The sequence below is a fragment of the Triticum urartu genome, chromosome 3 (genome assembly GCF_003073215.2).
Source record: "Triticum urartu cultivar G1812 chromosome 3, Tu2.1, whole genome shotgun sequence".
NCBI lineage: Eukaryota > Viridiplantae > Streptophyta > Magnoliopsida > Poales > Poaceae > Triticum > Triticum urartu.
In genome coordinates this window covers 50,532,300-50,546,004 of record NC_053024.1, presented here as the reverse complement: position 1 = coordinate 50,546,004, position 13,705 = coordinate 50,532,300, and the positions used below count along the sequence as shown (strand labels likewise).

The window sequence follows — 13,705 nt, the reverse complement described above, 5'->3', positions numbered from 1 at the left end:
ACATGCAGCACTGAAACCCGGGCAAAAATTCTACTTCTTCTCTGGCGTTGTTGGCACCTGAGAAATGACTGCATTTTTAAGTCTGGGAAAGAGACAGTAGGCCAATCGGCAGCGTTTCTGGAGCAACATGTTGCTGAACTTGGTGTTGGTGGCCATGGTTCGCTAGCAGGTTCAGGGAAAGAAGCTGTGCAACAGTGGTTCAACACCCCCTGTTTCCCAGATGATCGGCACCAGGAGAACAAGCAATCTCCGTCAATACAGACTGCAAAAGCTTCCACACACAATATTACTAGATGGATTCCCCCTGAGGATGGTTGGGTTAAGTTAAATATGGACGCTGGTTACTCGGCTGACTCCGGGGTGAGTACTGCTGGGCCTATTGCAAGAGACCGCAGGGGGCAGCCGTTTTTTCTCATTGGCAAGGCAGGTCAATTCGAGTGTGACACTGGAGGAAGCAGAGGCGCAAGCTATGCTGGAGGTGGAGGTGGAGACATGTATATGGTGGCTGCTGTGCCAGAAGTGATTAGGGATATCCTAATTACTGATTGTAATGTGCCATCTGAGTGATCTGTATCACTCTTTTCCTCAAAAAAAAATTTGAAAAACAAAAGAGAAAAGGTCATTTTGTAGACAGTAGGAATTTCAAGTCTCGTGTGAATAGTGACTTTCTCTATTTCATAGCAGGATATGTATTATTATTATTATTTGGTTTTTTATGGTGTGAGTTGAATCTAACTTTATACATGACAGATGTACCTTCTATCAATATTATCAAATTTTGCCAAAAACAAATTCTGAATTTTGGGGGGTATCGAGAACATGTTTGGATAAGCATTTTACATATTACAGGGTGGTGGCCCTCACCTCTATACATTTGCATGTCCATTTGTGCCCTGCCTCTGTATGCCCCTCCTCCCCTAGTAACCCTTCTTGGGGAAGAATCAGTACCTGCAAAATCATATTAAATTAGTGAACCGGATACTTTGATCTTTAATAGGGAGAGCTAAAGAGAAATAATTTGAGGAGGCCAACTTTCATGCTCATTTGTCTGATATTTATCCTTCCAATGTGTTTTAATGTGCAAACTCACAATAGCAAAATATGTACTCCTATTTGATAAGCAAACTCAGAGACACAAATATGGCCTCTATGAGCAATAGAATCATGTCTGAATGCTACTAAAGCATTCATGGTATTGATCCTAACTGTCAAGAAAAAAAAACCGCAAACATGGCCAGTCATTCGCTTAGCAGTATATATAGCTTATATAGTAACTATGTAATGGTACCAGCATTTGAGATAGGGCACTTTTAGGACTTTCACTAGGATAGGAGAAAACTAATTCACTAGACAGCTCATGATTTATTGTCAACTAATTCACTAGACAGCTCATGATTTATGTTGCGCTAACATATTATATATAGACATGCACAATAGAGATAATGAAAAGAGAGGAGGTTGAGCTCACCTGCCCGTACAGTCCTGTGCAGTCCTAGTTCACAAACTCTGCAGAAAAATCAACCTGCAAGTAGATTTAAGCAAGTTGAACAAGCTAAAACATCAAACTCCTCAAGTAACCATTTTGAGCGAGTCATTTTCCAGTAATATGTATTTATGTGATTAATCATTATAATTCAAATTAATTGGGTGGAGTGACTGATAAAACAAAGCTTAGATTTGACAGGCAAACAAGTTTGTGAAAATATATACATAATTCTTGTATTAAGAGAAATCATGCATGTTAGGAATCAAGGGAAAGCTAGTATGCCTTCATAAGTTGCTAGCAACACACAGTACATTAGAAACCTCAGAAGATCACACAAAAATCACGGAACAACGTGGTGAACTATGAGCCTAGCATGCAAGAAATTTCTGTATCCAGATTTAACCCTTTCTTGACAAACAAAAGAGAAAAGGCCATGTTGTAAACAATAGGAATTTCAAGTTCTCATTTGAATAGTGACTTTCCCTATTATTCATAGCAGGATATGTATTTTTTTAGGGTGTGAGTAGAATCTAACTTTATACATGGCAGATGTACCTTAAACTATTTGCGTGCCCATTTGTGCCCTGCCTCTGTATGCCCCTCCTCCCCTGATAACCCTTCTTGGAGAAGAATCAGTACCTGCAAAATCATATTAAATTAGTGAACTGGATACTTTGATCTTTAATAGGGAGAGCTAAAGAGCAATAATTTGAGGAGGCCAACTTTCATGCTCATTTGTCTGATATTTATCCTTCCAATGTGTTTTAATGTGCAAACTCACAATAGCAGAATATGTACTCCTATTTGATAAGCAACAAGCTTTCTCAGAGACACAAATATGGCCTCTATGAGCAATAGAATCATGTCTGAATGCTACTACAGCAACCATGCTATTGATCTTAACTGTCAAGAAAAAAAACCGCGATCATGGCCAGTCATTCACTTAGCAGTATATATAGCTTATATAGTAACTATGTAATAGTACCAGCATTTGAGATACTGTTAGGGCACTTTTAGGACTTTCACTGGGATAGGAGAAAAGGCAGTATAATGGAAAAGAAAACTTGCTCGGAGGACCAGTTTGCCATACTAAAATTTTACACTCAAATATAGGATGCCCTACTTAATTTTTTATAATTCTCCATCACAGTATCATATAGAACACACAAGATCATTTACCTTTACTTAAATATAGGATACCCCTATTTAAGATAATTTTTAAGCTAATGGGCTGGCTTAAATGCGGCCCACTGGCCAATTTAAAGTCAAACAAGCTAAAACATCAAACTCTAACTTCAACTAGCCAATTTGATCGAGGGAATCATTTTCGCATAATACATTTTCAGAGGTGGTGGTTCACCCTATAACAGGTGTCACTGATTTGGTTCCGCTTACCTCTAGTCATGAACATGGTAGGTATATGATAGCACCAAATTTATTCAATTCAGCAATTTGATCCATGTTTTCATAATTGTAATTATTTCTAAAAGGTGAGGTCTTAGCGCTGTTTTACAGGTATACCCACGAAAACTTTGCTTTATCGTTGACAAGTGTGTGCCTTTTTCATTTTTCGTAATGTTTTTCATTTATTGTTTACAACATTTATTGTCGACTAATTCACTAGACAGCTCATGACTTATGTTGCGCTAACATATTATATATAGACATGCACAATAGAGATAATGAAAAGAGAGGAGGTTGAGCTCACCTGCCCGTACAGTCCTGTGCAGTCCTAGTTCACAAACTCTACAGAAAAATCAACCTGCAAGTAGATTTAAGCAAGTTGAACAAGCTAAAACACCAAACTCCTAAAGTAACCATTTTGAGCGAGTCATTTTCTAGTAATATGTATTTACGTGATTAATCATTATAATTCACATTAATTGGGTGGAGTGACTGATAAAACAAAGCTTAGATTTGACAGGCAAACAAGCTTGTGAAATATATACATAATTCTTGTATTAAGAGAAATCATGCATTTTAGGAATCAAGGGAAAGCTAGTATGCCTTCATAAGTTGCTAGCAACACATAGTACATTAGAAACCTCAGAAGATCACACAAAAATCACGGAACAACATGGTGAACTATGAGCCTAGCATGCAAGAAATTTCAGTATCCAGATTTAACCCTTTCTTGACAAACAAAAGAGAAAAGGCCATGTTGTAAACAGTAGGAATTTCAAGTTCTCATTTGAATAGTGACTTTCTCTACTATTCATAGCAGGATATGTTTTTTTAGGGTGTGAGTAGAATCTAACTTTATACATGGCAGATGTACCTTAAACTATTTGCGTGCCCATTTGTGCCCTGCCTCTGTATGCCCCTCCTCCCCTGATAACCCTTCTTGGAGAAGAATAAGTACATGCAAAATCATATTAAATTAGTGAAGTGGATACTTTGATCTTTAATAGGGAGAGCTAAAGAGCAATAATTTGTGCTCATTTGTCTGATATTTATCCTTCCAATGTGTCTTAATGCGCAAACTCGCAATAGCAGAATATTTACTCCTATTTGATAAGCAAACAGGGCACTTTTAGGACTTTCACTGGGATAGGAGAAAAGACAGTACAATGAAAAAGAAAACTTGCTCGGAGGACCAGTTTGCCATACTAAAATGTTACACTCGAATATAGGGTGCCCTACCTAATTTTTTATAATTCTCCATCACAGTATCATATAGAACACTCAAGATCGTTTTCCATTACTTAAATATAATAGGATACCCCTATTTAAGATCGTTTTTAAGCTAATGGGCTAGGTTAAATGCGGCCCACTAAATAGATAAGCCTTGTTTTTTATTTTTACATATGTAGAACTAAAAACTAATTTTGAACAATAAATACAATAATAATTCATATGTTATAAAATATAAAATGTTTGTGTATTTTAGGAAAATGTTCATGTAACTAATTTTGTGTTTTCTAAAAAATGCTTTGTGTTATTTGAAAAATGTAGGAAAAAGGAAGACGAAAAGAGAAACAAAAATAGAAGCGGAGGAACAAAAAAAATAACATATTACTCTGGCCCACGCCGGATCAAAATACTCCAGTTCGAGGGGGGTTGGAAAAAAACGGCAACTTGGACGAGTACTACGCATCGTTAGCTATGTGTGATTCATGGCATTTGCGCCAGGCCATGGTCAGTCATGTCGCTCATCAGGCCACGGGGTTTACGCCCATGAGATATAAATAAGATCTTTTTTCCCTTTTGCATACATTTACCATTAAACAGTTATGGCAAGAGTTGGAGAAAACAAGTAACTCAAGAGATAACAACAAGCATAATTCCAGGGGCAAAAGTATGCTAGGATAAGCAAGTGAGATGTATCTGATGAAGCCCTCGTCGAGATGAACCTGACAATAAGAAGGGATCGTGGCTTGGTTTTATGGTTTGCGATTCAAAATATTTTCAGGATTTGATTAAGAAATTTAGATTTACCTAAAAAATTATTAGAAAATAATCAAAGATATAGCCTAATTTCCATACATGAGCACAAATTACGACATGCTCTTGCTCCTCTATAAATGACACATATTTTTGAAAGAGAGCAAGAACTAACATGTGTACTTGCTATAATGGTGAGATGGATTTTCTATTTACTTCGTCCGTCCCAAAATTCTTGTCTTAAATTTATCTAGATAGGGATGTATCTAATACTACTAAAATGTGACTTGATGCATCCGTATTTAGACAAATCTCAGACAAGAATTTTGAGACGGAGGGAGTACTTATTTTCAGAAATATTTGAATCGTTGAGAACAGAATCAGCACCCATAAATATGACCAAACAGAATTAAAGAACAAATAAGAGAAGTAAGATACACAGAGCAAAAATCTGTAGGATGAATGAGATTGACCCTCTTGTCCATTTTGTGTCTGGTTCGACCCATTTCAAGCGCAAATTTGCGCCAGGTTTGGGTCGCGGCAGACGGCAAACGGACACGCGCTCATCCGCGTCGGGGCCGTGTAGCAGGCGGCCACCTACCTCCCACCCGCCAACATCAATGCGCACGCGCGGATGGCCCCATCTGTCATCCGGTCATTAAACAGCCGCCGTCCTTCTTAAATGGGAACCCGTGGACCGGTCGTCGTCCACACTTCCCACTCCGGCCCCTCTTTGCCTCCTCGAAAACCAACACCCCCAAAACCTAGCCGCTCCACGTCCTCGAAGTCGTCGGCCGGCCGCAGCCATGGGGCTATGGAACTACGGCCGCAAGGGGAAGCACGACCGCAAGGTCGGCTCCTTTTTGGGCCGCCGCCGCGGCTCCATGAAGAAGGAGGAGCCCGCGTCACCGCCGTGCTCCTCCCGTCGAGCCCCCGCGCCGGCCCCCTTCACCATCGCCCCTAGGCCCGCTGGCGAGCGCGATCGGCAGTACCTCAGCGCCGACGTGTGACGGCGCTACTGGGAGACGAGGACTCCGGTCCCGTGGAGCGACGTCCACCTCCCCAACAACTGGCACATCAGCGCCAACCGGGTCCCGATCCCGCCGATGCCGACGAGCGGCCGTGCACGCCGCGATGAGATCGAGCACCGCCGCCGCCTCCTCCCCGACGACCTCTAATTCGACGAAAGGTACGCCCCCGATTCCGGCCTCTGGGACACCTGGCTCCAGGACGAGCACGACACGCGGCGCGCGTCCTACTTCGTCGGCAGGATGTCGGGGCCGCGGCGGCCACGTCGGGAGGTGCGCGGGCGTACGCGGGTGCGCGGCCTCACGCCCACGCCGTCGCCTTCCCCGTCTCCATCACCACCTCCACCTCCTCGCATGACAGCGGAGGAGGAGGCCCGGCTCATGCAGCGTGTCATGGAGGACTCCATGAACACGCATGATGAGCGCCAATGGTCGGGCCTCGAGGAGACGATGGCCCACTCTGCGTCCAAGCGACGTTGCCATCCCCGAGTTGGACATGGTGGCGGCGAAGGAGCCGATGCAGGACGCGTTGGTGGTCGCGTTCCACCCGGATCTGGTGGGCCAGCACTGGAGCTGGTCATGCACGGCTCCGAAGATGGCCGACGCCATGGGGGGCGTGAACTGGTGCCCCACGCCGCCGTGGTCACCGGAGCGGGAGGCCTCGCCACGGGAGGAGGTGGTGCAGGCACCTCCGGCCTTCTAGGCCGCCCCCGTGTACCACGCGCCGCCGGCCTACGTCGACCTCGTCAGCGACGACGACGACACCAGCGGCCACTGAAGACGGCGAGGACCACGGCATCGACGGGCGCAGCAGGAGAACGCGGGCGACGTTTTTTATTTTTTTATGTCAATTATGGCACTGGGCCGTCAAGTGAACTGCTAAACTGGGCCGTTTTGTGGCCGTGACCCCTTAACTATGTTTTATGTTTTTTTAACTGAGGTTATATACTTTTTTAATCATTTTATTTACGTTTTTCTGTTTTTTTAATCATGTCCAACGCGGAGGTGATTTGGGGTGTGGCCGCACGATGGGCGCACGCACAACCCAACGGACAAGACCGGACACGGGCGAATCCATCGCCGTCTCAAAGGAACAAAATCCGGTCAAACCAGACGTCCGTTTGGGATCGTGCCGTGGAGTTGGCCTAACTGAAACACTCCTGACAATGAAGTGTAGCTGGGTTGTGCGGGTACAGGCTGTGCATCGAGTTTATATACTTTTTTAGTCATTTTATTTATGTTTTTCTGTTTTTTTAATCATGTCCAACGCGGACGTGATTTGGGGTGCGGCCGCATGGTGGGCGCACGTACAACCCAACGGACAAGACTGGACATGGACGAACCCATCGCCGTCCCAAAGGAACAAAATCCGGCCAAACCGGACGTCCGTTTGGAGTCGTGCCGTGGAGTTGGCCTAACTGAAACACTCCTGACAATGAAGTGTAGCTGGGTTGTGCAGGTACAGGCTGTGCATTGAGTTTATATACTTTTTTAGTCATTTTATTTACGTTTTTCTGTTGTTTTAATCATGTCCAACGCGGACGTAATTTGGGGTGCGGCCGCACGGTGGGCGTACGCACAACCCAACGGACAAGACCAGACACGGACGAACCCATCGCCGTCCCAAAGAAATAAAATCCGGCCAAACCGGACATCCGTTTGGGATCGTGCCGTGGAGTTGGCCTAACTGAAACACTCCTGACAATGAAGTGTAGCTGGGTTGTGCGGGTACAGGCTGTGCATCGATGCACTTCTCGTCAGCCCTGATGTAACTTCATTCAGCGTTCACGTGCAGTGGCGGAGCTTTGTGTAGACCAACGGGGCAATAGCCCCCCCTTAACTTTTACAACCATTTGAAGAATATGCTCTATTTTAGGCCTAACTAGTGTTTAAACTAGAGATTAGCCTCTCCTTCCCTATTAATTTGCCTCCCTTCAGCTAATGGCCCCGTCTTGGATTATGCTCAAACTCCGCCTCTGTTCACGTGCAGCATCTATATATACCTCTAAATGGAGTATAAATAATTACATCTCTTGTTCTTTTGCCAAGAATGGCCAAACATCACCACCAGGCATCAATAAATAAAAAATAAAAAAATATACAACATATAGCATCGTGGGCCCCTCCACCTCCATTGGAGTTGCATCTCTTCCTTCTTTTGCCAACAATGGGCACATTGTGGGCTGCTCCACCTCCATTGGAGTTGCATCACTTCTTCCTTTGCCAAGAATGGGCAAACACCATGGATGGAATGGATGTACTCAGCAGCTGTTGTGGTGATGGATGGGCGCATGGACGCCCATCTCAAGCACCTTGCTCTGAAGAGGCGCCCTTTATGGCTGCTGCCTGTCATGGGCTGCACCATGGCAAATGGTGCAGCCGCCCAAGCTTGATGAAGATTGTTGAGGGGACTGATGGATGGGCGCATGGGCACCCATCTCAAACACCTTGCTCTTCTGAAGAGGCGTCCTTTATGGCTGCTGCCTGTCATGGGCTGCACCATGGCAAATGGTGCAGCCGCCCAAGCTTGATGAAGATTGTTGAGGGCACTGATGGATGGGCGCCTGAAGAGGCGCCCTTTATGGCTGCTGCCTGTCATGGGCTGCACCATGGCGGCCCAAGCTTGATGAAGATTGTTGAGGGCACTGATGGATGGGCGCATGGGCACCCATCTCAAACACGTTGCTCTTCTGAAGAGGCGTCCTTTATGGCTGCTGCCTGTCATGGGCTGCACCATGGCAAATGGTGCAGCGGCCCAAGCTTGATGAAGATTGTTGAGGGCAGTGATGGATGGGCGCATGGGCACCCATCTCAACCACCTTGCTCTGGAAAGGCACCCTTTGCTGCTGCCTGTCATGGGCTGGGCCATGGCAAAAGGTGCGGCGGCCTAGGACCCATCCATAGTATTGAGTGGCACGTCCCCATTGGACCTTGACAAGTCTTATGGTGGCAAGCTTGTAGCAGCATGAGACAACAAGATGAGTGGAGGCACCACCTTCCTTGTAGATACATTATATTGATGACTTTCCTGCAATTTAGGAAGGCAAAGTTTCCAAACTACTCCCTCTGTCCCAAAATATACTAACGTTTTTAACACTACACTAGTGTAAAAAACGTTCTTATATTATGGGACGGAGGGAGTAGTAAAAAGAGAGAAAACTAAAACTTGAGATCCAACCTGTGCACCTTACCGGTAGTGCTAGTGATGGTAAAGTTCAACCCATCAGCCCTTCAGAACCCTGTAAGGGCGGTGAGTGTGACAGCCTAGGGCCCATCCAAAATAAGGGCATGACTGAACAAGCTTCATCAAGCTCCGCCACTGAGTGGTGGAACATGACTGAACATTAACTGCCCATAAGAAAGCCGCCGTGTTATTTGCAGAAGCAGATCGATGTAAGAACCGGAGCCTCACATGTGCTTGTTGATCTCTAATTTTGGATCTTGGTTTTTAATTCTGCTTGGTTTGTTTGGAACTACAGGAGTTGTGCCCAGGATTGACTCTCGCAAACTTAGACCTGACACTAAAAGATGGATGTGGTAAGATGACATTCAATTTGTTTAGTGATGTACTTTTCCCGCAAAGTTGTTTGTTCTCTTTATTTGTGTCTTCCCCTTGTAGATGTGATCGTTGTTGTGAAGAAGGTGCAAATGGGGGGGGGGGGGGGGGGGGGACGTTCCCTTTTTCCTTTGAAAAGATAGTGATTTTTTGTTGATATCTTTCGGTTTGGAGTATGGTTCTTGTAGCCTAGGAAGTGATAATACTCGCAAGGAATGGGAAACAGACATGTTATGTACATGTTTTAGATTATGAAATAGTTTCATTAAAACTAATCTATGAAACAGTGTTTGGTTCAGGTTGCTTCAAAAAGTTGTAGAGTATCAAACATTACTGGGGTTCTGCATTTCTTGAGGATATTTAAATGTTTCTTGAAGGAAATGGACTGCAAAGGAATATTTTAACTTGTTTCTTTTCTTTTGGTTGACTCTAACTTGTTTTAACATAAGATTCATGCCCATGTTAAAGGGCATTCTTATAATGCGATGTGAAACTATGTGTCTTCTTGTAAAGCTATCATATGGCCTTTTTAGAGTTCGAATGAAGGGAAATATAATTCATATTAAAATGCAGGTTTTAACAGTTATGACATATAATTAATATATTATTGGCAGAACCGGTGCTTAAATGTAATCAAGAAAAACAAGTGGTCATGGAAATAGGGATGGAGGAGTAACATGCTTTTCCATTGTAAAGGGACAACTCTTCATCCCCAAGAGAATATTATTCTGTTCATAGTACTGGACGGAAACCTTTGCTGAAGGCCATAGGAAGGTAGCTTATTCAACAATAAGGTCGATTGTGGTAGCGAAAAGGGGAGGGCGGAGGGGATGAGGGGGTGTTCTGTTAGGATCCTGATAACGCCCGAGCGTTTGGGATTTGACGATGGCAAATCAAACGTTTTCGATGGCAATTTTAGTGACACGAGGATGTCAATTTTAGTTGGCAAGCATGGCAACTCCGTGCTCAGTGTATTTTTTTGCCAGAAAATTGTCTTGGGTGTCAACTAAACTTGCCATCCTCGCGTCACTAAAACTGCCATCGAAAACGTTCGATTTGCCATGGTAAAATCCTGAACGTTCAGGATTTGTCATTTCCGTTTTGTTAACATGCTGTGTGGAAACATATAACTTATTCTTCGGGACTATCCATACTATATTTTTTTCCTTCATATATTAATTTGGGACTAAAGGTTTATGTTAGGGTTTGCAAACTATTCTAAACAAAAGTCATCAGAACTAAAGAGAAAGACCAGGCATATGAAAACAATATCTTGAAGAGGTAGAGAGGAACACACTGCAGAAAGGACGGTGGACACAAGCGAGGCGTTGAACCTCATAGTGGCTGAAGTTGAAGAGTGCATATGGTATGTGAGGACCACAAGAGTGTGTGCTAAGTCATTTGTCCGTGCACAAGCATTTCTTTCTATGAATGTTCCTTTTAGTTCAGCTAGTATAATTTCAAGAGGCAAAACAGTGCCAACTAAGGTATGCAACTATGACAAGGTAAAACATTTTTATTTCCAAGATGATCACTACCAGAATCTGAAATATTTCTGTGGGCTGAAAACAGACAGGAAAAGGGGGGAACCCGACAGGGAAAGTATTTCCTGTCGGTCACCCTTCAGGGAAAGACGACAGGGATAGCTTGATAGGGAAATTCGCTTTTGCCTGTCAGTCGGACGTATTGAAGAGTAGATGCCAAAGGCATGCTAGCTTATGACAATCCACCCGTATTGAAGAGTAAATGCTTTGGAATCACTCATGCATTCAGGGCATGCTAGCTTGCCATGGGTGCTCCACCCAGCAAACATACCAAAGGCAGGAAAGTCGTGGACTGACCATAGAAATGCCGCTTTCATTGGGAAGTTTACCTTGTGATAAGCATCCCATGTTTCAGCCCCCGCCCACAATTGCATCAGTTCATCAGCTAAAGGTTGCATTAGGACACTCAAATTTTACCAAGATGTTCAGGACCAGGGATAACAAGGCTAAGGAATATATACTCTGGTTTCAAGAGAATACCAGGTGGAAGGTTTAATAGAGCTACAAAAACAGGTCAGCAAGTATATGGAGCAGCATTCAACTAGTATGGTGTAAAACCATCACCAGCTATGACAAGACGGACCATCTTATCACTGTGCGACTGCATATGTAAAAGAAAGAAAGAGCTAAAAGCAACAGCAAAATAATGAAATCGGTCAAATATTAAACGGCATCAAGCATACAGTACTGTTCATTACCTTGACAATCAGCAGTTTAACTCTGTTTTCTTTCTGGTAAACAAGTGAAATAACTTCAGAAGTGTTGTAACCTGGGAGATGTAAGAAATAGATCTGACTTAGCCTTTATAAAACCATTGTGGCTGTACATAGTACTAGTAAGGGCCAGTTCTTAAACATGTCATCAAACTCATAAACACGGAGAGATCTCATAAACATGTCATCAGTCTCATAAACATACAAATTATATAGTACCAGAGAGATAAACAGGGAGAGAGCATGAGGGAGAAGAGAGGCAGGGGCCGCGGAGCTTACCAGCAAATAGAAGGGAGGGCCGGCCGTGAGGGTGCCTCCTGCTGCCGGGCGGAGGGAAGAGAGGGCCGGGCAGGCGGGCGGCCGGTCGAGTCCTGCTGCCGGGCGCGTCCTGCTGCACGGCACTGGAGGTCGGCCCGGGCGGGGAGGAGTCGAGGAGGGGCGGCCCGGCGGGGAGGATTCGAGGAGGAGGGGCAGCCGGGTCGGGGCGCTGTAGCAGGGGGCTCCCGCCGGCGGATCTGACGACGCCGGAGGAGGTTGGGGACGAGGTGAAATGTGTGGACGTGTGTAGGCAAATGGGTGGACTAGGGAGTTTTTAGATCCAGGAAAGAGTAATATGCACCGGAAGTTCTAAAACTATCGGAAATGGGTGAACGGAAGTGCTTTAGATTGAGGAAAGAGTAATATGCATCGGAAGTTTTAAAACTATCGGAGGTGTGTCAGTTTAGTCCTATAATTTTGGTATTGTGGTTTTATGTCCTAAAACTATTGGACGTGTGTCATTTTAGTCCTATAACTTCGAAATTGCAGTTTTAAGTCCTAAAACTATTAGAGGTGTGTCAAATTAGTCCTATGCATCACTCTTGCCAACCTTTGCGCCAGCTTTACAGTTTTCTCGCACTCCTCGCGTTCTTCGGCGACAACCACAATTATCTACCTATCGCCATGATCGTGCCCAAACAACAACTTGTAGAACTAGCTCTACTGCAAGGGTGTCGGGGGAACAACAATGTCATGAGAGAGATCAAGAGGTGGGATGGCATCCTCCATCCCGATTGGCTCGAGGTCTCCCTATTGGCCTGATGAGGAAAAGGGATGTCGTCCTCCATGTCGACTGCCTTGGGGTCTCCCACGTGCCGGGCCAAAGCTCTTAGCAAGGCTGCATTGCAGCTCATGGCCATGCAGGTGATGGCGTGCAGATTGCAACGCACACTGCGACATGGAAGCATATGGACCAGTTTTAGGGAAGTAAACACATATAAAGGGATCAATTGAAAAAAAATGCACCATAGATGCTGGCCTTGCAAGCTTAGGACCTGAGACGAACAAACTTGCATAGTTTTGGGACCAAAAATTGCGGTTTTATAGTTATAGGACTAAATTGACACATCTCCAATAGTTTTGGGACAAAAACTGCAGTTTCAAAGTTATAGGATTAAATTGACACATCTCCAATGGTTTTAGGTCTTATGATGCATTTTACTCTTAAATCTTTTATGAATACCGATGATTTTCATAAGTTTAGCACTAAATATGGACTTGACTCTAGGATATTAGCCTCTTTTTATGAATCACTTGCTACTCATGTTGATCTCCCTAAGGAGAAGTGGTTTAAATATCATCCCCTTATTAAAGAAGAAATTAAAGAATGGGTTATAGCTAAAGGTAAAACTATCATTTACAATGTTAATCCAGTTGTGCCTACTGCTTATATTGAAAAATCACATTTCCCAATTAGGATAAATGAACATGCTAAGGTATCAACCGTGGTTCGCAAAAGTGATATTAAAGCACCTAAAACCTCTGAACAAATCAAAGTAAAACCTAGTGTTGCTATGGTAATAGATCTCTTGGTCGAAAACATTGATGGGCATGTTATTTATTTTTGTGATGAAGCTGCTATTGAACAATTCCAAGTCAATGGTATTAATGTTATTGAAAAATCTCTGACACTAACTATTGAAAGTTTTCAACTACCTCTACCTACTGCCAAAAAG

General features: G+C 44.0%; 1 protein-coding gene and 1 long non-coding RNA gene across 4 annotated transcripts in view; both read right to left on the bottom strand.

Annotated features, from left to right (window-relative positions):
• Positions 1 to 3,248, bottom strand: part of LOC125542747 (cysteine-rich receptor-like protein kinase 25) — a 33,839-nt gene extending 30,591 nt beyond the window's left edge. For all 3 annotated transcript variants that reach the window (XM_048705920.1, XM_048705919.1, XM_048705921.1), the window contains exons 1-2: positions 3,195 to 3,248; positions 865 to 2,125 (exon numbers count right to left, since the gene is read on the bottom strand). In XM_048705920.1, coding sequence (XP_048561877.1) covers positions 865 to 886 — 22 coding nt within the window. In that variant the 5' untranslated portion in view covers positions 887 to 2,125; positions 3,195 to 3,248. The remainder of the gene's footprint in view (positions 1 to 864; positions 2,126 to 3,194) is intronic.
• Positions 3,249 to 7,875: 4,627 nt separating this feature from the next.
• Positions 7,876 to 12,346, bottom strand: LOC125542746. Its single transcript, XR_007298039.1, has 2 exons — positions 11,991 to 12,346; positions 7,876 to 11,767 (listed from the first exon to the last, which is right to left on the bottom strand). It is a non-coding gene; the product is annotated as an uncharacterized LOC125542746 (long non-coding RNA).
• Positions 12,347 to 13,705: the final 1,359 nt, after the last annotated feature.